Here is a 21843-nt window from a genome sequence, read left to right as displayed (position 1 = left end):
GGATTTAAAAACAGGCACGATAGCCGGGCCTGTGTTGCTCAGTTGTTAGAGTGTTGGCCCGTGCACAGAAGGGTCTCAGGTTCAATTCCTGATCTAGGGCATGTACCTGGGTTGCTGATTCTATCTCTGGCCCCCCATGGAGCACATGCAGGAAGCAACCAATCGATGTGTCTCTCTCACACCTCTATTTCTCTCCCTCTCTCTCTCTTTTCTTCCTTCTACTCTCTCTAAGAATCAATGGGGCCAAAACTGGTTTGGCTCAGTGGATAGAGCGTCATCCTATGGACTGAAAGGTCCCGGGTTCGATTCTGATCAAGGGCATGTACCTTGGTTGCGGGCACATCCCCAGTAGGGGGATGTGCAAGAGGCAGCTGATTGATGATTCTCTCTCATCGATGTTTCTAACTCTCTATCCCCTCTCTCTTCCTCTCTGTAACAAATCAATAAAATATATTTTTTTAAAAATCAATGGGAAAAATATCCTCGAGCAAGGATTAACAAACAAAAAAAGAAGAAGAAGAAGAAAACCTGCAAGATAGTTCAGCAGCCGTACCATGAGCCCCAAATGCTCATCGTTCAACTTCACCAGGTGCCAACTCATGGCCAACCCTGATGGGGCTCTACAACTCTGCCTCGGGTTATTTTAAAGCAAATCCCGCCCTGACCGGTGTGGCTCAGTGGATAGCGTCAGCCTGCGGACTGAAGGGTCCCAGGTTCCATTCCGGTCAAGGGCATGTACCTTGGTTGCGGGCACATCCCCAGTAGGAGATGTGCAAGAGGCAGCTGATCGATGATTCTCTCTCATCGATGTTTCTAAGTCTCTATCCCTCTCTCCCTTCCTCTCTTTAAAAAATCAATAAAGTATATTAAAAAAAAAAAAAAAAAAAACACCTTAGAAAAATAAATAAATAATGCAAAATCCCTTTTTACTGGGAAAGGGGTGGTGGAGGTCATGCAATTACGCCAGGGGATAATCTCATCCAGAAACAGCCTCACAGACACCCCAGAAGCCAGGTCCTAGTATAACCAGCACCGTGGCCCGTCAAGGTGACTCACAGAATTCCCCTCACCGAGTGCTCCCTACTCTTACCTCTTAGACTTCGCTGGTTCCTGCTTGTCCCCAGGACTTGCGGCCCACCCTCTCCTCGGCTCCTGCCTCCCACAGGCAGACGGACCACTTTCTCCCGGGCGTTGCCCACTTTCTGCCTCCCGGTGGTCTCTCCCGGTGCTGCTTTCCACCGTGGTCTGCGGTGTCGCTGACCTTGCCCTTCCTGTGCCTCAGGACTGTCTCCCCTCCCGTGTCCTGCCCCCCCTTTCCCAGGGTAAAGACCCTCATTCATACCAAAGTGAGAACGTGGAGGCAGCGCTAACCGCGTCTCCTTGTCTAGAGCAGGGTATCTGGACGAGGAGCAGACGGAGGAGCTGATGGAGCGGGCCCAGACGGAAGTCTTCTCCATTAAACAGAAGCTGGACAACGACCTGAAGCAGGAGAAGAAAAAGCTCCACCAGAAATTAATAGTGAAGAGGAGACGAGAGATGCTGCAAAAGGTACGTACGTGAGGAATTCGGCCACGTACTCTCCGTGTAACCGTTCTGAACACCCGCCGAAAGACACGCAGTTCACCACGATGGGCCCCTGCACGCCATGCGCAGCACGCTCCAGTAACACCGGCAGGAGTTACGGTACCCTTCCTGCAGGGAAGGCGTTACCGAGCATCCTGTATGATAAAAGCCTGACACGCTATGTGTCCGGTTGTAAGGTCAGCCGTTCAACCAATCAAGGCGTAATATGCTAATGGTATGCTAAGGCTGTTCAATCACTCGCTATGCCATGCACTAACCACCAGGAGGCAGACAGTCGACCAGTTGCTATAATGTGCACTGACCACCAGGGGGCAGAAGCTCCAACTGGTACGTAAACTTGCTGCTGGGGTCTGGCTGATCTGGACTGAGTGAGACAGGCCAGACAGGCCCTGAAGCCCTCCGGTAGTCCCTCCCCAGCTGGCCAGCCTCCATGTCCTCCCCGGCCCTAATCATGCACCAGTGGGGTCCCTCTGCCTGGCCTGTGCCCTCTCCCGATGTCAGAGAGCCAGTTTCGGCTCAATCATGCAGGCCAGGACAAGGGACCCCCTGGTGCACAAATTCGTGCACCAGGCCTCTAGTGAGTTCATAAAAGCCTTCACCATTCCCCACTGTCCTTGGGTGAAAGAAATCGCTGGCACACTGTGTCCTCAGTCGTGAGCACACCCCGTCTGACCTGCCCTCATCCCTCCACACACCTTAGCTCGCATGGTCTTGGATCCCTGCTGTCTGAGTACTTCACCTCAAACAAGATACTTCCCCGCTGCCTGCCATCCCTCCTGGTGGGCACCTCCCCCTTCCTGCCATCCCTCTTGGCCTTGGGCCCTCCCCCTGCCTGCCATCCCTCCTGGCCTTGGGCCCTCCCCCTGCCTGCCCTCCCTCTTGGCCTTGGGCCCTCCCCCTGCCTGCCATCCCTCCTGGCCTTGGGCCCCTCCCCCTGCCTGCCATCCCTCCTGGCCTTGGGCCCTCCCCCTGCCTGCCATCCCTCCTGGCCTTGGGCCCTCCCCCTGCCTGCCATCCCTCTTGGCCTTGGGCCCTCCCCCTGCCTGCCATCCCTCTTGGCCTTGGGCACCTCCCCCTGCCCGCCATCCCTCCTGGTGGGCACCTCCCCCTGCCCGCCATCCCTCCTGGTGGGCCCTCCCCCTGCCTGCCATCCCTCCTGGTGGGCACCTCCCCCTGCCTGCCATCCCTCCTGGTGGGCACCTCCCCCTGCCTGCCATCCCTCTTGGCCTTGGGCCCTCCCCCTGCCTGCCATCCCTCTTGGCCTTGGGCCCTCCCCCTGCCTGCCATCCCTCTTGGCCTTGGGCCCTCCCCCTGCCTGCCATCCCTCCTGGCCTGGGCACCTCCCCCTGCCTGCCATCCCTCCTGGCCTTGGGCCCTCCCCCTGCCTGCCATCCCTCCTGGCCTTGGGCCCTCCCCCTGCCTGCCCTCCCTCTTGGCCTTGGGCCCTCCCCCTGCCTGCCATCCCTCTTGGCCTTGGGCACCTCCCCCTGCCTGCCATCCCTCCTGGTGGGCACCTCCCCCTGCCTGCCATCCCTCCTGGTGGGCCCTCCCCCTGCCTGCCATCCCTCCTGGTGGGCACCTCCCCTGCCTGCCATCCCTCCTGGTGGGCACCTCCCCCTGCTTGCCATCCCTCTTGGCCTTGGGCCCTCCCCCTGCCTGCCATCCCTCTTGGCCTTGGGCCCTCCCCCTGCCTGCCATCCCTCTTGGCCTTGGGCACCTCCCCCTGCCTGCCATCCCTCCTGGTGGGCACCTCCCCCTGCCTGCCATCCCTGCTGGTGGGCCCTCCCCCTGCCTGCCATCCCTCCTGGTGGGCACCTCCCCCTGCCTGCCATCCCTCCTGGTGGGCACCTCCCCCTGCCTGCCATCCCTCTTGGCCTTGGGTGCAGCCAATGCCGGTCCCCCAGACTCAGTTCATGGGTGTTAAGCAACTCATTGAACCCTCACAAGCACTCTGCGAGGGGGACGCTCTCATCCCCGCTTTACAGGCGAGGAAATGGGTCCCTGCGAGGAGAGAACGCTGCCCCCCCGGCCCCTCTGCTGTCAGTGGAGAAGCAGGATCGGAACTCCATCTGCCTCCTGGGTGCACAGATGAGGGCTGGCTGCACGTGGGACAAAGGAAGTGCCCCCTGTGTGTGGGGTGCCCCCTTCTGGATAGCTTTCTATACGCGAGCTTGCTGAGACAGAGGCTTCCCGGGCTCTGCTTCGCCTCAGGGCTCTGTGGGCTGAGCGTGACCCCCGTCCTTCCCCCGAATCCCGCAGCACAAGGAGCAGCGGAGGGAGCAGCTGTCCGTGGGGGAAGCCTTCCGTGCGGGAGCGGCGGAGGACGTGGGCCGGTACCTGGGCCAGTGGCGGAGCCTGGCGGCGGCCCAGGGCACAGCCCTGGAGGAGCTGCAGGAGCGGCTGGACCAGGCGGCGGGGGACGAGCTGCGGGCGCTGGCCCTGGCGCTGTCGGAAAAGGCCGCCGAGGAGCTGCGGCGGCTGCAGAGCTCGGTGCTGGCGCAGGAGCTGCTCAAGCGCGGCGTGCCCTGGCTCTTCCTGCAGCAGATCCAGGAGGAGCACGCCCGGGAGCTGGCCGCCCGCGCCGAGCAGCTGGAGGCCGAGGAGCGGGCCTGGGACCAGCAGGGCGTGCGGGGCGTGCGGCAGCGGCTCCAGGACGACCCGCTGGAGGCCTCGGCGGAGGAGCAGGCGGAGCTGCGGCACTGGGGGCGCCGGGTCTTCCTGTGAGTGTGTTATGCCCAGATTTCATGATCCCCAAAGACCACCAGGGAGCCATGTCCGATGCAAAAGCAAAGAGCCTTTATTCGATCTAGCTTGAGCTCAGTCCCACACACACCCACCGGCACAGCAGCGAGGTGGAGAAACAGCGAGCTTCAACAGGGCAAAGGTTTGATAGGGGTCTGGGGCAGGGGAGGGTTGGACCCCTGAGTTGGCTGACCCCGATTGGTCAGTTCCAGGTCAGGATTTTATTCCAGGGCTTTACAGCAGGGACTTACAGCAAGTTCTTATGGCACAAAGGGCAGGAAATGACTAACGCATTCCTGGGTCTCAGCTATGCCCTGCTACCTTCTGATTGGTCAAGGGTGGTGCACAAGGCCAACATCGAGATAACCACTAAGGGCTCATAGGGCTTGCTCTTCAACAAAAAGGGAAGTTCTGCTTATAGCCTTGCTCGGCCCTTTCAAGTGACCCCGCCGACCCCACAGTGCCCTCCCGCACCGGCGAGGGAGGGATCCCCCTGGGGTGATGGGCTGCTGGACACACAACATCTGGCAGTGGACGGACGAGGCGGACGCCATGTCTGAGTCTCATTACTCCCAGCCCAGGGAGGAGGGCGCAGTGTCGCCCAGAGCACTCACTGGCTTAGGGTTGCACTGAACAGGCGGGGCCGTGGGAGGCAGGCCTGGTGCTCACGAGAGGGCATGGTGCCCCCGGGAGCTGTGATGGCTGAGTCTGAGTCAGTCTGTGGGCAGCTGGGAACTGAACCCAGGACGGATGGCTGCGCAGGGACCTCGCCTGCTCCCTGGTTTAGAACTGGTGTCTAACGAGGGAGAGGGAGGAGCCCCTTCGTCCTGGAGCCCGGGGTCCTACCCATCAGTATGCCTTCAAGCTGCCTCTTTGAACAAACCAGCCGACCACCAACCTAGAAAGCCCGGTCAGCAAAGAAACCCAGCCACCCAGCCGGGTCCCTTCCCCTGCTCTTTCCTCGGTGGGGGATGTCCGGTCATTCCACCGTCCGGTCAATTTGCATATTAGCCTTTTATTATCTGGGATTATTGGCCGTGTTCCCCGAGGTGTGCTTTGCATCCCTGTGACTATTAGTATGACCGGTCACTTGTACTTTTTTTTTTTTTTTTTTTTTTTTTTAATATATATATTTTATTGACTTTTTACAGAGAGGGATAGAGAGTTAGAAACATCGATGAGAGAGAAACATCGATCAGCTGCCTCCTGCACACTTCCCACTGGGGATGTGCCCGCAACCGAGGTATTATACATGCCCTTGACGGGAATCGAACCTGGGACCCTTCAGTCTGCAGGCCGACGCTCTATCCACTGAGCCACACCGGCTTCGGCCTCGCTTACCTTTTTCCGCCCGTCCCCCACCCCGTCCGGTCTGGCGGCCATCAGTTTGTTCTCTGTGTCTGTGAGTTTGTTTCTTTTATTCGATTCCACACGTACGTGGAACCCCGTAGTGTTGGCTTCGCTCCGTCCGGCGTGTTTCACGGAGCCTCACACCCGCGATCCCTCCGTGCTGTCACCCGTGGCAGGAGGTCACCGCGCCGTCACTGCCACGGCCGGGGCGGGCGGCACCCGGGCCCCGCGATGGACGGCTGGGTGACGATGCGGTGCGTGTGTGAGGGGGATGTCACCAGCCTCACCCGGCCCTGCCCCCCCTCCCAGGAGGCTGTGCGGCGCCCCCTTGTCGCTGTCGGAGGAGGAGCTGCTCCGGCTGCGGCAGGACGTGCACAGCTGCTTCGCCCAGATGGACCGGAGCCTGGCCCTGCCCCGCGCCCGGGCCCGCGTGCTGCTGCAGCGGCTGCACGCCGCCTGGCGGGAGGCGGAGCTCCTGCGGCTGGACCAGGCGCTGGCCGCCCCCGAGCTGCAGGTAGGACGGGCATCTCCGTGGGTTGCTTTTTGTTTCTAATCCTCCCTGGAGGAAATGTTTATCGATATTTTCATTTTTTAAAAAGCACGCAGACCTTTATTATTTATTTATTAATATATTCTATTGATTTTTTACAGAGAGGAAGAGAGAGTTAGAAACATTGATGAGAGAGAATCATCAATCAGCTGCCTCTTGCACACCCCCCACTGGGGATGTGCCCACAGCCGAGGTACATGCCCTCGACCGGAATCGAACCTCGGACCTTTCAGTCCACAGGCCGACGCTTTATCCACTGAGCCACACCGGTTTCGGCAAACCTTTATTTTTGATTTTTTAAAAAATGTCTTTATTGATGAAGGTATCACCTATTTGTCCTCATCCCCCCATTCCAATCCCCCACGCCCCCACACTCATACCCCCATCCCCCTATTGTCCTTGACCACTGGTGAGGCTCATAGGTGTGCACACAAGTCCTTTGGTTGATCTCTCCCTTTTATCCCCACCCTCCCTCTGAGGTCCAGCAGTCTGACCCATGGCTCCTTGTCTCTGGGTCTGTTCTTGTTCATCCGTCTATGGTAGGGGTGTCGAACTCAATCAGAGAAGGGGCCAAAATCTAAAATCCAGCCTAAATCGCGGGCCGAATGGTTTACTGAACAGTCATAAACTGTCATTGTGATGGAAACGCAGCGGAGTGCAGTGATGACAGCGCGGTGCGGGCCACATTGCAAGGCCTGGCGGGACGGATTTGGCCCGCGGGCCTTGTGTTTGACACATGTGGTCTATGGTGTTCCCCATTTCCCCTGGATGAGTGAGATCATGTCCTACTGGAAATATACTTATAGGAACCGAACATGAGACTAGCAATAATGGTTATGCTGAGAGGCAGATGAATCAGTCTGTAGTGAGTTTCTTTCTGGGCCAATAATTCTTTTGATATTGTTTTTGTGTTTGTTTTGTTTTTTTTGAGAGAGAGAAGGGAAGAGAAGCATCGATCAGCTGCCTCCCGTAGGCTCCCCAGCCGGGGATCAAACCTGTAGCATAGGCATGTGCACTGGCCGGGAACCGAACCCACCTTTCTGGTGAACGAGGTGACCTGCCAGCCAACTGAGCCAGCTGGCCTGGGCCTCTCGACGGCAGAGATGGGCGGCCCCTGCTGAGGCCACGGGTCCTGGCCCCCATGCCCACCCTGGCCTCACCTCACCTCACCGGCCCCACCCTCCTCTCCAGCGTGTTGGCGTCAGCTATTCCTAGAACCCCAAGCATGTCCTGCCCTTAAGGTCTGTAGTGGGCATGCCGGTGCCCGCCCAGCTCTCCCTGCCTGGGTCCTTGCATCGTCCGCCAGTGGCCATGACCCTGGAGCCTAGAAAGTGCCTGTCACACGGCAGGTGTGCAGTACATTTTGTATTCTGTTTATTTATGAACTAGTGGCCCGGTGCACGAAATTTGTGCATGGAGGCGAGTGTCCCTCAGTCCGGCCACACCCTCTCCAATCAGGGACCCCTCGGGGGTGTCCGACTGCCAGTTTAGGCCTGATCCCTGTGCGGGATCCCTTGCATTGTGCTGTGTTACATGGTGTTGTGTCATACCGTGCTGTTGTGCTATGCTGCGGTGCCGGACGGCACGCTGTCTTGTGTTACTTTCTGTGTTTTGTGTTGTTACCTAGCGTGAGGTTCTTGCAGGGATCGAACGAGGCAGGTACCCATTTCACAGGTGTGGGAAGTGAGGCTCGGAGAGGGTCGCATCTGCTCCCCTCGCGCACGAACTGGATCCCAGTTCGCTGAGCACCAGGACCTCGTCTTGGTCCCCGCCAGCCCCGAGCCTGCCCCGCCCCCAGGGCCTGGCTCTGGGAGCCGGGCTGAGGGATGTGCCGCTGAGGGATGTGCCGCGGGCTCTCCCCTCTCCAGCCGCAGCCCAAGGCGAGGAAGCCGCGCGCCCGGAGTAGAAGCAAGGCTGACCTCCTGCGGAAGTGCATCGAGGACAAGATCCAGCTCTTCGACAGCCCGGCCCCGGAGGACCTGCTGGAAAAGGTGGGCGCTGCCTCTCGCCCGCTGCCCGTTGCCCCTCGCCTGCTGCCCATTGCGCTGGGCAGGAGACGTGGCTGCCATGCCCCGGTGGTGGGTAGGGGTGGGGGGGTAAGATGAGCTACTTAACTGAGGGAGCTGGTGGAGGGAATGGGTTCCCTCATCTGGAATTCCCTGAGCCCCTTGGTTGCAGGTCCTCTGGGGGGCTCGTGTCCCGGTGGGGTGAACAGCGTGGGGAAGCCCCCCCACCCCCGAGAGGGCGGAACGTGGGGTCACAGAGAAGAGGGACAAACACGTGCAGAGTGAGCATGCCTTGCGGGCTGAGGGCGGGGACGCTCAGCCGTCCTGAGGGCTGGCACAGCAGCCGGCGTGGGAAGGGGGGGGGGGGGGGGCGGCCGGCGAGGGTGGCCATCGCGGGTGGGGTGCAGGTGGGGGTGCAGGTGGCGGAACAGAGCCCACCCGCCCAGGGGACCTTGCCTGGGGTCGGGGAGCCTGAGCCACATCCTCCGCCGGGGGGAGCCTTGAAGGCTCTCGCGCCCCACGCAGCGAGGTTTGGTCTACCTTCCAGAGCGGTCAGCGCGGAGGAGCAGCCGGACCCAGAGCCCCTGGTCACCAGAGGGCCCCTGGGTCTGAGGCTGCAGACTCCCGGCCGTGTCCCTGTAACTATCGCAGACCTGCACAGAGCCCTGAGTTAAAGATGGGAACCCAGCGGCGGCTGCTCCGAGCGGCCGCTCTGGCTGCTCCTGCCTCCGCTGACCCCGCTGACCCCGCTGGCCCTGGCCCTGCCCCCCAGGCCCGCGCGGAGCTGCGGCGGGAGCGGGTGCAGCAGCTGGAGGCGCAGGAGGGCCGCTTCGCTGAGGCCCTGGTGGCCCTGCAGTTCCAGAAGGCGGCCCGGGCGGCGCGGACGCTGCGGGCCTACACCGCCCTCCTGAGCGTGCAGGACCTGCTGCTGGAGGAGCTGAGCGACTCGGACACGCTGACCAAGGCGGCCTGCGCCCAGATCCTGGACTCCCACAGCCCCGTGAGTGCGCCCCCGGGAGGTGGGGCGCTGTGCGTCACCCCTCTGCTCACCTGGTTCTCCACCCCAGTGGGCAGGCTGCCCTGTCCCCCTGCAGGGCCTGGGCCATGGGAGGGGTCAGTGAGGCCTCTTACCAGGAGCACAGGGTCCCCCTCAGCTTCGCGCTGTCAGAGTCGGGGTGGTGGTGGTGGGGGGCGGGGATAAAGGCCTGACATGAAACGCGTTGCCAGCAATGGCTCCCGGGGAAAACTACAGAAGATGTCGGCGGGTCTGTGGAGCTGGGACACGTGCAGAGTGTCCCTGAGTCTGGGCACGGGCAGGGACGGGACGTGAAGGAGGCGGGACAGGTGCTGTGGGCCATGCGGCCCCTAAGGGACCGCACCCCGTGTCTGCACTGAGCTCACCTGGATTGCTGGCACCCACCTCCCCCGCTGTGGCCTGTCTTCCTCTCCCCTCGGCCTGCTGCCCACTAGCTGCTCCTCACCCATGTGTCCATTCGATCTGAATTCTCTCTCTCCCTCTCCCCCCCCCCTCTCTTCCCCTCTCTCTCTCTTTCTCCTTCCTCCTATACTCTGTCTTCCCCAGTTTCTCTCTTCCTCCTTCCTTCTCTCTCCCTCTCTCTCCCCCATCTCTCTCCCTCTCTCTCTCTCTCTCTCTCTCCCCCCTCTTTTCCTCTCCCCCTCCTCCTTCCCTCTCTCTCCCTCCACCTCTCCCTCCCTCCCTCCCTCTCTCCTGCCCAGCTTCACGGCTGAGGCATCTAGGCCTTGCTGGAGTCGCTTACAGATGCTCACAGCGGCTCCGTGGCTGCAGCCCTCACCCCGCCCGGGGCCCGGGCTGTGCTGACACGGGACACGGACCATTTCCGTGCGCGTCCTGCAGGTGCCAGGGAGGCGCAGGAAGGGCGGCCTTACCCCGAGGTCGCGGGCTGGGAAGCAGCACCTTCCCGGCCTCCCCTCCACACGGAGCCGGAGCAGCCTTCCTGAAAATAAACGCCACTGTCGCTCACCCCGCCCGCCCGCCGCTGCAGGAGCTCCAGGAGCTGGAGAGGAAGCTGGAGGAGGAGCTGGCCCTGCAGGAGGCGGCCCAGCGGCAGCAGTGGGCGGGGGACGGGCCCGGGCCCCTGGCGGAGCCTGAGGACGCGGAGTCCGAGGGGCAGGTCTCGGCGGCGCTGCGGAGGGCGCTGGGCCGGAGCCAGGAGCTCCTGGAGCGCCAGCAGCAGAGGTGAGCCGGCGGGCATCCCCGGGAGGGTGCTGGGCACGGGGAGGCGCCCCCCGCTGGCCGGGCCTCCGGGGGCTGACAGCGCCCCGGGGGCTGGATGGCGGCTCACGCGGTGTCCCCTGCAGCCGGCGGGAGGAGCAGGCGCGCGCCGCGGTGCTGGAGGACGTGCTGGAGACCATGGAGGCGGAGGCCCTCGGGGGCCTGTACGGCCAGGTGAGGGCGCTGGCCGGGCTCGGCTCCGCTTCCGGGCCGGCTCACCGCGCCCTGTGCTCAGAGCTGTCCTTCCCCCCAGGAGCTGCGGCTGGCCTCCTACCTGGCCAGGCTGACCATGGTGCCCGCGGGCACGCTGCGCCGCCTCCTGAGCGTGGCCCTGCCTGCGGCCCCGCGGCCGGAGCTGCTGGCCTTGCTGGACTCGCTCAGCCAGAGGCAGCCGGACCCCGAGGCGGAGCAGGACGGCGGCGGGGAGCAGGCCGACCTGGGCCGCAGGGGGTGAGTGGGTGCCCGGCACCCCGGGGAGCAGTGAGCAAGAGTCCGGAGAACAGGCGGAGGGCGGGCGCGGGGCCACGGCACCGCCTTGCTGGCCGGCGTGCCATTGCCCAGGGCGGGGCTACCAGGACCGGCGTCCTGGATCGTTTTCCGTCCTGTGGTCCCACGGGCTTCGTCCACACTCTCTCCTTCTGTCGCCAGTTTGCTTTCCAGGGAGAACCTTAAGGAAGTAAGTTTTCTGGGCTGTAGCTATGCAGGACACACGTTGTGAAATACACACATGCTAGAAACAGTGTGAAAAACACAACAGGGAAATCATGGTTCTACCAGCCGGAGGGAAGGGCTGGTGGTATTTGACTGCAGTTCTTCCCTCACATGTTTCTCTGCTGGGTTGTGTTTATTCACGTGTATGCATGTGTGTCCATGCGTGCGTACGTGTCTGCATACCTGCATGTGTGTGTGCATGCATGTGTCTACTGTGTGTGCATGTGTGTGTGGTAATCCCTGTGCACAGCCTTGCATCGTGCTTCCCAGAACCTCGGGCATAGGCTGATGTTCTTATTTCTTTCCAGCTCTGGCCGATGTGCAAAGTCCCTTTATATGTCCCTTTATATAATAACTAGAGGCCGATGTGCGAAGATTCGTGCAAGATGGGCCTTCCCCGCCTGGCTGCCAGCACTGCCTTCACTCCGGCTGGAGCGGCCTTCTGCCTTCCCACGCTGCCCGGAGCTGCTGGGGCGCTGCGGATGCCTGCTCCTGCCCCCTCCCTGCCCCCGCTGCCTTTGTCGGGTTAATTTGCATACTCACTCCTGATTGGCTGGTGGGATTGCAAAGGCCTGGTCAATTTGCATATTTCTCTTTTATTAGTGTAGATCACCACACTGTTTAGAATATATTTCCTTTTATTTTATACACAATTTTTAAAAATATATTTTATTGATTTTCCACAGAGAGGAAGGGAGAGAGATAGAGAGCCAGAAACATCGATGAGAGAGAAACATCGATCAGCTGCCTCCTGTACACCTCCTACTGGGGATGTGCCCGCAATCCAGGTACATGTCCTTGACCCTTCAGTCCATAGGCTGTCGCTCTATCCACTGACACAATTTAGAGTCATGCTCTCACAGCTGTTGAAACGCCTTCGTAGGTGTTTTATCGGCTGTCTGCATTCCCCCGAGGCGCGTGCTGTGGGACCCTGTTGCAGGGCTGGTGGCGGGAGGTCAGCTCCTGGGCCAGTGTCTTCCTCCTTCTCGCCTCAGGAAGCACCAGGGCTGGTGGCAGGCCTTGGAGAGCAGGCTGCGTGAGGAGCTGAGGCGCAGCGGCCTGGAGAAGGTGCTGTGGGCGCGCCGGAGGAAGGAGAGGTGATGAAGGCATCTGCTGGTGGGGAGGGCGGCTCGGGGACGAGGGCAGCCTGGGAGCTGGTGGAAAGGGCGGGATGAGAAGGGGCCATCCTTCCTAGAGACCATAGTCTCCTCCTCCTCCAGGAGCTGAGGGTGAGCCTCCAGCTAGCGGGGGTGTTCACTTACCCTACATTAGCGCTTGGGTTACTGTACGCCTTTAACCAGCGGCCCTTCGATGGGATGTCATTGAGGAGGGGATTCCTCCCAGCCTCCCAGGAAGTGGGGGCGGTAATCCCGGAGCTCAGGGGCTCGGATGCAGAGGCCCCGGTCTGCGCTGTAAACAGTGGCCCCGGGACTTGGGACATCTAACTGGCCCCCGTCTTTCCCTAACCTCCCAGGCCAGTGCTTCCCTCCCTACGGAGTGTCTTTCTCCTTTAACGGTGCCTGCACCCCGGGGAGCAGAGGGGAGGGGGCGGAGTGGCTGCAGGGAGCTGAGCAGTGTCTCCAGGGATGCCCTCGGGAGAGGATGTGGAGAGAGAGGAGCAGCAGTTAGTTCAGTGTGGGCCCCAGCAACAGCGGAAATCCAAGGGCCTTGTCTGGCCGGAGCCCTGCCCCTCCCTAATTTCTCAGTGCCCCTGTGCAGGTGCTGAGGCCACGCCCCCTGAATGCCCCCCAGGAAACCCCTCGGGGACCTGTCCAGTAGGCTGCAGGGCAGATCTTAGTCCCCGAGAAATTAGATCCGGACATGGAGCCCCACCCCGGAGGAGGAGGTCCAAGCTGGTCAGCGGTGAAGTGCTCCACCAGAGAACACGTCGATGTGTGGCCTCAGGATGGGGGAGGGAAGGTGTCCCGGGCCGAATCCCCGACGCGCACCCCTCTCCCCTGCTCCAGGCACCTTTTGTAATGAGCCTGCTCTCAGTGTGGGGCCACAGGCAGGGGTGACCTGGGAGGGGGGGCGGGAGCTCTGAGGCATAGCCTGTGCCAATTTCCCTGGTGTAAATACTCCCGCCGTGGCTGATGGCAAGCAAACAGCAGGATGGCAGCAGGTGAAACTTTTTTTTTTTTTAAATATATTTTATTGATTTGTTACAGAGAGAAAGAGAGAGGGAAAGAGAGTTAGAAACACCGATGAGAGAGAAACATCGGTCAGCTGCCTCTTGAACACTCCCTACTGGGGATGTGCCCGCAACCAAGGTACATGCCCTTGACCGGAATCGAACCTGGGACCTTTCAGTCTGCAGGCCGAGGCTCTATCCATTGAGCCAAACCGGTTTCTGCAGGTGAAACTCTTGACACTGACGGTTGTGAGCCGGTCAGATTGTCTCGGGGGCCATCCGGTGACCAACGAGAAAACCTCTCTCTGTGAGGGTACTTGGTGGGGGCCCTGGCGGCAGAGAGGGGGTGCTCCGGACACTCACGTGTCTCCCGTTCTGTCGGCAGCATCCTGAGGAAGCCGTGCCCCCCGCTCAGGGAGCGGAGGGTGTGCGCGGGGGACGGGGGCTGGCCGCGCCTGTCCCTGGAGGCCTGCGGCGACCTGGTGCCCGTGCCCATCGTCGGGGCAGAGGCCCTGGATTTCCTGGACACGGGCGAGAAGCTCTTCATCTTCCGGAACCCCTCGGAGCCGGACCTCGCGCTGCACAGGCCGCCCCGGAGGAAGAAGAACTTCCTGAATGCCAAGAAGGCCGCCTGGGCCGCAGGCGCAGACTAGCCAGCGGGAAGGCGCCAGGGACGGCAGACGGACCATGTGCTTTCTGGTGCCTGCCTGTGTGGGCACAGGGCGCCGTCTGCCCATGTCAGCTGCAGGGACAGACACAGGCACCCCGACAGAACCACCCCCCCCCCCGACTTTTCGGGCCCCGGTTTGCTCTGTTGTCATGAATTTCAAGAGAGCCTGCTCTCTTTGGAGGGGCGTGATGAAGGGCGACCTGTGGGAACCCTTAACATAGGGGTGTCGAACTCAATCAGAGAAGGGGCCAAAATCTAAAATCCAGCCTAAATCGCGGGCCGAATGGTTTACTGAACAGTCATAAACTGTCATTGTGATGGAAACGCAGCGGAGTGCAGTGATGACAGCGCGGTGAGGGCCACATTGCAAGGCCTTGCGGGACGGATTTGGCCCGCGGGCCTTGTTTTTGACACATGTGCCTTAACATAACCCGCGTGATTAGGGCCCACTCAGGGAGGAGGCCACACACTGAAATGAAGAGAGAGACTAGAAAAGAGTTAATTTGGGACAAATGGGGGGCCAGGCGGGAGTCAATCTCTAGTGGGAAGACTCTCTAGGCTCTGGCCTTGCTATCTCTTTTATGGAGGCTGCTATGGGATGCACCCATTACCCTTAAGCAGCTTTGGGAAACACTCATAGCCCTTAGGCAGGTAATAAGTGGATTATCATATCAGTAAGGATTTACATGATTACAAGATGGGGAAGTTGCCTCAGTTACTATTGTCTCAGTTAGATCGGGTGTGGTTGGCTCTGACCTTTCCCAGCTTCAAGGTTGACCAGCCTCTTTCTATTAGTGAGACAGTGATTGGTTTCCGGCAGGGACTGGGCATGAGTACTTGGTTCCTGCGCTCCCTGGGCCTGCGGTGACCCGCCCCCATGCACGCCCCCCAGTGCCCGGTGCGGTGAGGGCTGGGAGTGGGAGGCAAGGCTTTCTCTTTTCTTTTTTTTTAATGTTTTATTGATTTTTTAAAATATATATTTTTATTGATTTTTTACAGAGAGGAAGGGAGAGGGATAGAGAGCTAGAAACATGATGAGAGAGAAACATTGATCAGCCACCTCCTGCACACCCCCCAACCGGGGATGTACCTGCAACCACAGTACATGCCCTTGACCAGAATCGAACCTGGGACCCTTCAGTCCACAGGCCGACGCTCTATCCACTGAGCCAAACCGGTTTCGGCAAGGCTCTCTCTTATATATTCTGTTTCTCAGGGGAATTTCCGAGAATAAACGCATTTTACACAAAGTTGTTCTTAGTGAAGCTCCTTTTCGCTGTTGGTGGGAACGCCCACTTTTCACTGCGTCCGCGTTTCGGTCACGTGATCTGTCCCTCAGAGATTTGCCCTCTCGTTCCCGTGGCCGGAGAAACGTCTTCAATTCAAATCAGAGTTCCTTTTCCCTCTTTATTAAAAAATGTTTTTTTTTGTTGATTTCAGAGAGGAAGGGGGAGGGAGGAAGCGAGAAATATCAACGATGAGAGAGAATCATTGATCGGCTGTGTAATAACACTGGGGACAGAGCCCAAATCCCAGGCATGTGCCCTGACCGGGAGTCAACCGTAACCTTCTGGTTCATAGATCACTGCTCCACCGCTGAGCCGCGCTGGTGAGCACTTTGCCCTCTTTACACATGAGGGGAGCCAGTGGCTTCAGGAGGGGAGTTGGCATGTGCAGGATGTAACGCTCTCTGTGGCCCTGGGCCCTGTCCTTTCCTGGACTCTGTCCGTGGGCACAGCCCTCACTCGTTTACCTACGAACGCACTGGGTCCTGGCGTCTCACCTGTGTGCGCACCCTTTCCACCCTCCCAGCAGCGACTGGGGCCCCTGAGGCCTCCCGGGGGCTGGACCAGATCGAGGGGGGGGGGCATTGCCGAGAATCAGGCCAAGGAGATGGCCATGGGTCCTTCCTGCGGGCAGGGAGTGGTCAGGAAGGAATCTGTCCCCAGCGAAGCGAAGACGAGGGCTCTGAGGAAGCACCTGTTTCGTCGGAGCAGCAGCGGGGCCCCCCCAGCTGCTAGGCCCAGGTCGCACCCCTCTCAGCCCCCAGCAAGGAGGCAGCGCTGCCCCAGCACACAGCCAGGGCGCTGGCTCCGAGGGCAAGTGCTGGCTGCAGTGGCACCGGCTGTGAGGGAGGAGGCCTGGTTATGAACCCGGCTCTCCCTGCTTCAAACCCTCCTCTGCCCAAGACGCCCGTTTCCTTTGGGGGCGGGCGTGAAGGCCAGGCCTTGCATGCAGTTCCGTCAGAGTGAGTCCGTGTACGTGCAGCACGTGAGGTGGGAATCAGGCGAAACAGGTACACTCTTTAAGCATCCGGAGGGTGAGGGACTGCAAAGTCCTGACCTGCTGGTGACTCAGCACCGGGAATTGCGTGGGAGAATGGCATCTTTGAAGTACTCTGCATTGCATGCGTGCATGTGTCCGTGCTGGAAATCAGCTGCCACGGCTGAAGGAGGCACGCATCTGCATGTTAACTCGCTCGTCCTTCCTTTCTCAGCGCTGGTCACTGGGACAAGGTCCCTGAGAGGAAATTGCGAGCAGAAGGGCTCCCATTAGTCCCGACAGAGAAGCGTGGCCGGAGAGAGGCACCGGTGTCTTGAGCCGGTGCTCTGTGTCACACGCAGAGAGGAGAACAGTCCGTTGTGTGGGAGAAGGCGCAGTGGACAGCGTGCTGTGGTCCTGCCTAGACCTTGGAATTCCCGTCCCAAATTTGGGAAGCTTCCCTCCTTAGACCTGCCTCCCTGACACAGAAGCCATGACTCGCTTTCCCAGCTTCCCTTGCGCAGCAGGGCAGGCATGTGACTCAGGCTCCACCAATCAGATGCACTCGCAGGAAACCTGGATTTGGAAGAGAGCAATGATTGGCTGAGGCGGGTGTATAGGAAAACCCACTTCCTCCTGAGGATGCCATGGAGGGGCAGGGGCGCCAGGGTCCTGAGGTCCAGCCTCCGATCGGCCTTGGGAGCCAGGATGTCTGAGCCCAACGGAAGGGGCAGTGGGAGAACTTCCCTGGAGGTGACCAGCCAGGGGGCTAAGGGGGTTGGACATGGTTTCTGGATTTTGTGGCCCCCAAACCTCATCCTCAGGCCCTGAGGGTCTGGGAGGTCCCTTATATCTAGCTCAGTGGTCGGCAAACTCATTTGTCAAAAGAGCCAAATATCAACAGTACAACGATTTACATTTCTTTTGAGAGCCACATTTTTTATTTTATTTTTTAAAATTTTATTGATTTTTTACAGAGAGGAAGAGAGAGGGATAGAGAGTTAGAAACATCGATGAGAGAGAATCATCGATCAGCTGCCTCTTACACATCGCCTAGGGGGGATGTGCCCACAACCAAGGTACATGCCCTTCACCGGGATCAAACCTGGGACCTTTCAGTCCACAGGCCTGCGCTCTATCCACTGAGCCAAACCGGTTTCAGAGAGAGCCAAATTTTTTAAACTTACAACTATTAATATATAGGTAGGTGCTTAATTAGGGTACTCCTAAGCTGGTCTTTGCTAAAAACTCCAGGAGCCAAAGAGCCGCATGTGGCTCGAGAGCCGCAGTTTCCTGACCACGGGTCTGGCTAATGCCGTAACCTCTAGCAGGGCCCATCCTGGAAGGCTTGTCGGGAAGGGGACACATTGGAAACGTGCTGCAGACCTGCAGCTCCAGCACAGCTACCAAAAAGGAAAAGAAAAGGAGCAAGTAAGAGAAAATCCCCGTTTTCCTCAGACAGAGATGAGAGGAAGGAGAGCCGTGTGCTGCGGCCGCCAGCCGCCCCTTTGCTCCCCGACACGGAGCCGAGGTTTCTGTGCGCCAGATGCTCGCTGAGTGACAGACCCCGAGAGGCGCAGAGGGAACCAGGTGCCCAGCTCCTCGCCAGCGGGGACCTGAGCCACGGCAGCCACGGCTCTCAGCGTCAGTCCTTCTGGAAAATAATCCTGCGGGCTGCGGGCCTGAGGCGTTTGAAGTCGCCTAACTGGGAGCCCGAGGGTGTTAGCTGGGTGAACTAGCAGGGGGCTGTCCCCCGCCCCCACCCGCACCCCCACCCACAGCACAATCGCAGGGAATCTGTTAGCACCAGCCACAGTCCTGGATGGAAGGAAAGCCTCAGACGTGGTCCTGGGCACGTCCGCTCCCGCTGCTGAGAGTGAGGCTCCCTTGGGAAAGGCTTGAAGCCCCAGCCCTCAGCTTTCTATGGTGCCTCACAATTTAAAAAAATTAAAAAAAAAAAAAATATATATATATATATATAAACCTGCCTGGCTGCTCCGTGGAGAGCAGGCTAATGACGGGCATACGGGCCGCATGACATAAACAGCAGCTTTCCCCATAGAAAACAAGGTGTGCAGGAGGCAGCTGATCAATGATTCTCTCATCATTGATGTTTCTATTTATCCCTCTCTCCCTTCCTCTCTGAAATCAATTCTAGCTAATAAAGAGGGAATATGCAAATTGTCATGCCATCACAAAAAGATGGCGGCGCTCACAGCGGAGGTGGGGTTTCCGTAACACAAAATGGCCGCACCCACAGCGGAGGCCAAGTTCCGGTAATGAGCCCTAACAGGCAACCAGCAGGGGGCTGAGGCTGCGTGGTGCTGGGCAGGGCAGGGGACTGGGGGTGGGGCTTGACAGGGGACCTCAGGCTGCACCCCCAGCTCACTTCGTGCTAAGAGTGTGACCCCATGGAGGGTGGGGATCTGCTTTCGGAAGAGTGCCCAGCAGCAGCAGATGTTCCATTAGCTCTTGGTTGAATGAGTGAGTGATTGAGTGAATGAATGAGAGAATGAATGAGCAAATATGCTTTGAAAATTGTGAGGCGCCAGCTGAAACTGGTTTGGCTCAGTGGATGGAGCATCGGCCTGCAGACTGAAAGGTCCCAGGTTCAATTTTGGTCAAGGGCATGTGCCTGGGTTGCGGGCACCTCCCCAGTAGGGGGCGTGCAAGAGGCAGCTGATTGATGATTCTCTTTCATCGATGTCTCTAACTCTGTCCCTCTCTCTTCCTCTCTGTAAAAAATCAATAAAATATATTTTAAAATAAACAAACAAATAAATGAATGAATGAATGAATGAATAAATAAAAGCAGCCAGACCCTCCCCACCCCCGCCAGTCCTAAGGAAACATGTTTGCGAGCAGGCACGTCTCACAAGCCCTCACAGGACTTGCCTGGGAAGCAGGTGAACCTGGGACCCTAAGCTGTTTGACATCCAGGGGAAAAGAGCTCAGGTGTGGAGGCAGACGGTTCTGAGTTCTAACCCAGGGCCTTTGATTACTTGAACAACCTCAGGTTTGGTGACCGCCCTGAATTCCCATTTTTAATCTTGAAATCCGGGGGGAAACATCACGTGGGTCCTAGCACTACTGTGAGGCTCAGGGAGGCGGTGTGGGGGGCCCGGGCGGGCTCCCCAGGGCCCCCCCTCGATGGGAAGACGGCTTGCCCAATTGGACCGTGAGGGGAACCAGTGGGGGAGGTGAGGGTCCGGCCCGGCTCCTCTCTGGTGGCTTCATCCTCCATCTCATGGTTCCTCGGCGGGAAGCTGTCTGCGAAGCCGGAGGCCAGGAAATGGGAGCTGTCATCCCCTGAGCTGGTCGCCTGGAGCGTTTTGAGGATGCTCAGTTGTTTTCTCAGGAACAGAAGGGAAACTTCATAAACAAAAATATAAGACGAAATCCTGCTCCTGAGAGGCAAGCTCCCGGGAGACAGAGCTTTGGACCTGGTTCGTATCTGGCTCGGAGCATTGGTTCCCTGAGACTGGCACAAGGGCAAGCACGCTTAGGGGCCCCCCCATTAACCCCGCGCTTTCTGTAGGGTCTGCGCCTGCGGGCGGCACTGCCTTGAGGAGCAGGGCTGGAGCGGCCCACAGCATCGCCTGGGATGCTGAGCAGCCCCATCATGGACTGGCCAACGGGGTCTGCTGCTGACCACGTGGGTTCCAAAGGACCAAGCTTTTTGTTTTTGTTTTTTAGTATATTTTTACTAGTGGCCGGTGCATGAAATTCATGCATATTAATAAGGGATTAATTAGAGGAAATACTTTAATATTGCTATTTGCCCTTTCTCTATAATAGAACTGTCAGAGATAAAAAAAAAATTAGTAAAATATATAAAAATCTTCCTCCTGTCAGAGTCTGGGGTACACTGCAGGACCCAGAGTCAAGTCCCCGCCCACCCATGGTGCCTTAAAATTGCACAAGACCCAGATCCCCACCCCCATTGGGTGAGATCCAGCCCCGGCCAGCCCCACCCTGGTCAAGCCCCGCTGGGCGGGGGGTGGGTGAGTGGGGGGAGGTTATAGCCTCAGGTCCCCCAGCACACTCTCTGGTACCCCTGCCCAGTGCTGGGGCGGGAGGCGTGGCCTGAGGTTCCTGGCCCAGCACCGGGCAGGCAGCGCGGCCTGCGATCCCCCATCAAGCCCCACTGGACTGGGGATGCAGCCTCAGGTCCCCCAGACCAGTGCCCAGTGAGGGGAGTGGCCTGAGGTCCCCCAGGCCAGTGCTTGAGTGAAGGGTGTGGCCTGAGGTCCCCTATCAAGCCCTGCTGGGCAGAGGGCACAGCATGAGCTGGGGGTACAGCCTGAGGTCCTCTGTCAAGCCCCACCCCCCAGTCCCCTGCCCCTGCCCAGCACCACACAGCCTCAGGCCCCTGCTGGTTGCCTGTTAGGGCTCATTACAGGAACTCGGCCTCCGCTGTGGGTGCCGCCATTTTGTCTTACGGAAACCCCACCTCCGCTGTGAGCGCGGCCACCTTTTTGTGATGGCATGACAATTTGCATATTCCCTCTTTATTAGCTAGGATTGATTTCAGAGAGGAAGGGAGAGAGGGAGAAATAGAAACATGAATGATGAGAGAATCACTGATCGGCTGCCTCCTGCACACCCCACACTGGGGATAGAGCCCACAACCTGGGCATGTACCCTTGACCAGAATCAAACCTGTGATCCTTCAGGCCATTGGCCAATGCTCTATCCACTGAAACAAACCGGCTAGGGCCGAAGCACTAACCTTTAATATGAAACAGAAATGTGGGCACTGGCCTTTGTTCTGGCCTCGATGAACAAAGTTAAACTTTATCCATGAGGGGACGGACAGAGATGGGACCCCAGCTTCTGTCTCCATCAAATACCGGTAGATCTTACCACACCAGCGTCTCCCACGCGTGGGTCCTTTCCTCACGATCCCGTGGACGAGCCCGGTTCCCACCGGCAACAACGGGAGTTGGGGAGAGGGGAGGGGAGGGCCGATTGGCATGCGGGACCCAGGGTGTTCTTGTCTGTCCAGAATGCCATCTGAACCCCCCACTCTCACCCTTCATTGCTTATAGTTGACTAAACATGATGTGTGACATGAATTCCCACTTAGACAAGGCCATTGAAGGACGCATGGAAGATAGTTCAGCAAATAGTCTTAGCGTCAGGACGGTGGAGGATGGCAGCCTCTACGCTGGGAAGCATCTGGGTGCCACTCCCCACCTCCTCCCTCTGCGGAGAGGGGAGAATGGAAAGGGGGGGTGTGGGGGATGGGAATAGACACATAGAGCCCAGACCCAGAGGGAACTCCACGCGTCACGTCTGTCTGTCCCCCGGGAAGAAGCTATTGTTCCTTGTGACAGTTGGCCATTAAACACGAGCGGCCTCGCCATGGTTCATGCTCAAGGCTGGAGGAGGAAATAGTGAGAGGCACTGCGGGTAAGTCTTCAAAGTGACAGCACTTCCTAAGCGTGGCCCAAGGTGGGGGGCAAGTGGGAATGTCTGCGCTTCTTCTGTCCACCAAGGGGCAGCCGTACAGCAAAGGTGGGGGTCAGCTATACCTGTGCACCCCCTGGAGTTCATGGCCTGGAGTCGGGTAGGGTCAGA

General features: G+C 59.0%; 1 protein-coding gene across 3 annotated transcripts in view; it reads left to right on the top strand.

The window, feature by feature from the left end:
• EVC2 (EvC ciliary complex subunit 2) overlaps positions 1-14192 on the top strand; it is a 31773-nt gene extending 17581 nt beyond the window's left edge. For 2 of the 3 annotated variants that reach the window (XM_045574224.1, XM_045574217.1), the window contains 10 exons: positions 1389-1548; positions 3844-4304; positions 5986-6190; positions 8095-8217; positions 9005-9232; positions 10257-10450; positions 10573-10660; positions 10740-10936; positions 12193-12294; positions 13714-14192. In XM_045574224.1, coding sequence (XP_045430180.1) covers positions 1389-1548; positions 3844-4304; positions 5986-6190; positions 8095-8217; positions 9005-9232; positions 10257-10450; positions 10573-10660; positions 10740-10936; positions 12193-12294; positions 13714-13981 — 2026 coding nt within the window. In that variant the 3' untranslated portion in view covers positions 13982-14192. Of the gene's footprint in view, positions 1-1388; positions 1549-3843; positions 4305-5985; positions 6191-8094; positions 8221-9004; positions 9233-10256; positions 10451-10572; positions 10661-10739; positions 10937-12192; positions 12295-13713 lie in introns of all 3 variants that reach the window. The other variant, XM_045574219.1, reaches the window with a different exon arrangement.
• Positions 14193-21843: the final 7651 nt, after the last annotated feature.

The sequence above is a fragment of the Pipistrellus kuhlii genome, unplaced genomic scaffold (assembly GCF_014108245.1).
Source record: "Pipistrellus kuhlii isolate mPipKuh1 unplaced genomic scaffold, mPipKuh1.p scaffold_m20_p_1, whole genome shotgun sequence".
In the NCBI taxonomy this organism is placed as follows: domain Eukaryota; kingdom Metazoa; phylum Chordata; class Mammalia; order Chiroptera; family Vespertilionidae; genus Pipistrellus; species Pipistrellus kuhlii.
This window is presented reverse-complemented; position numbering and strand designations above follow the sequence as displayed.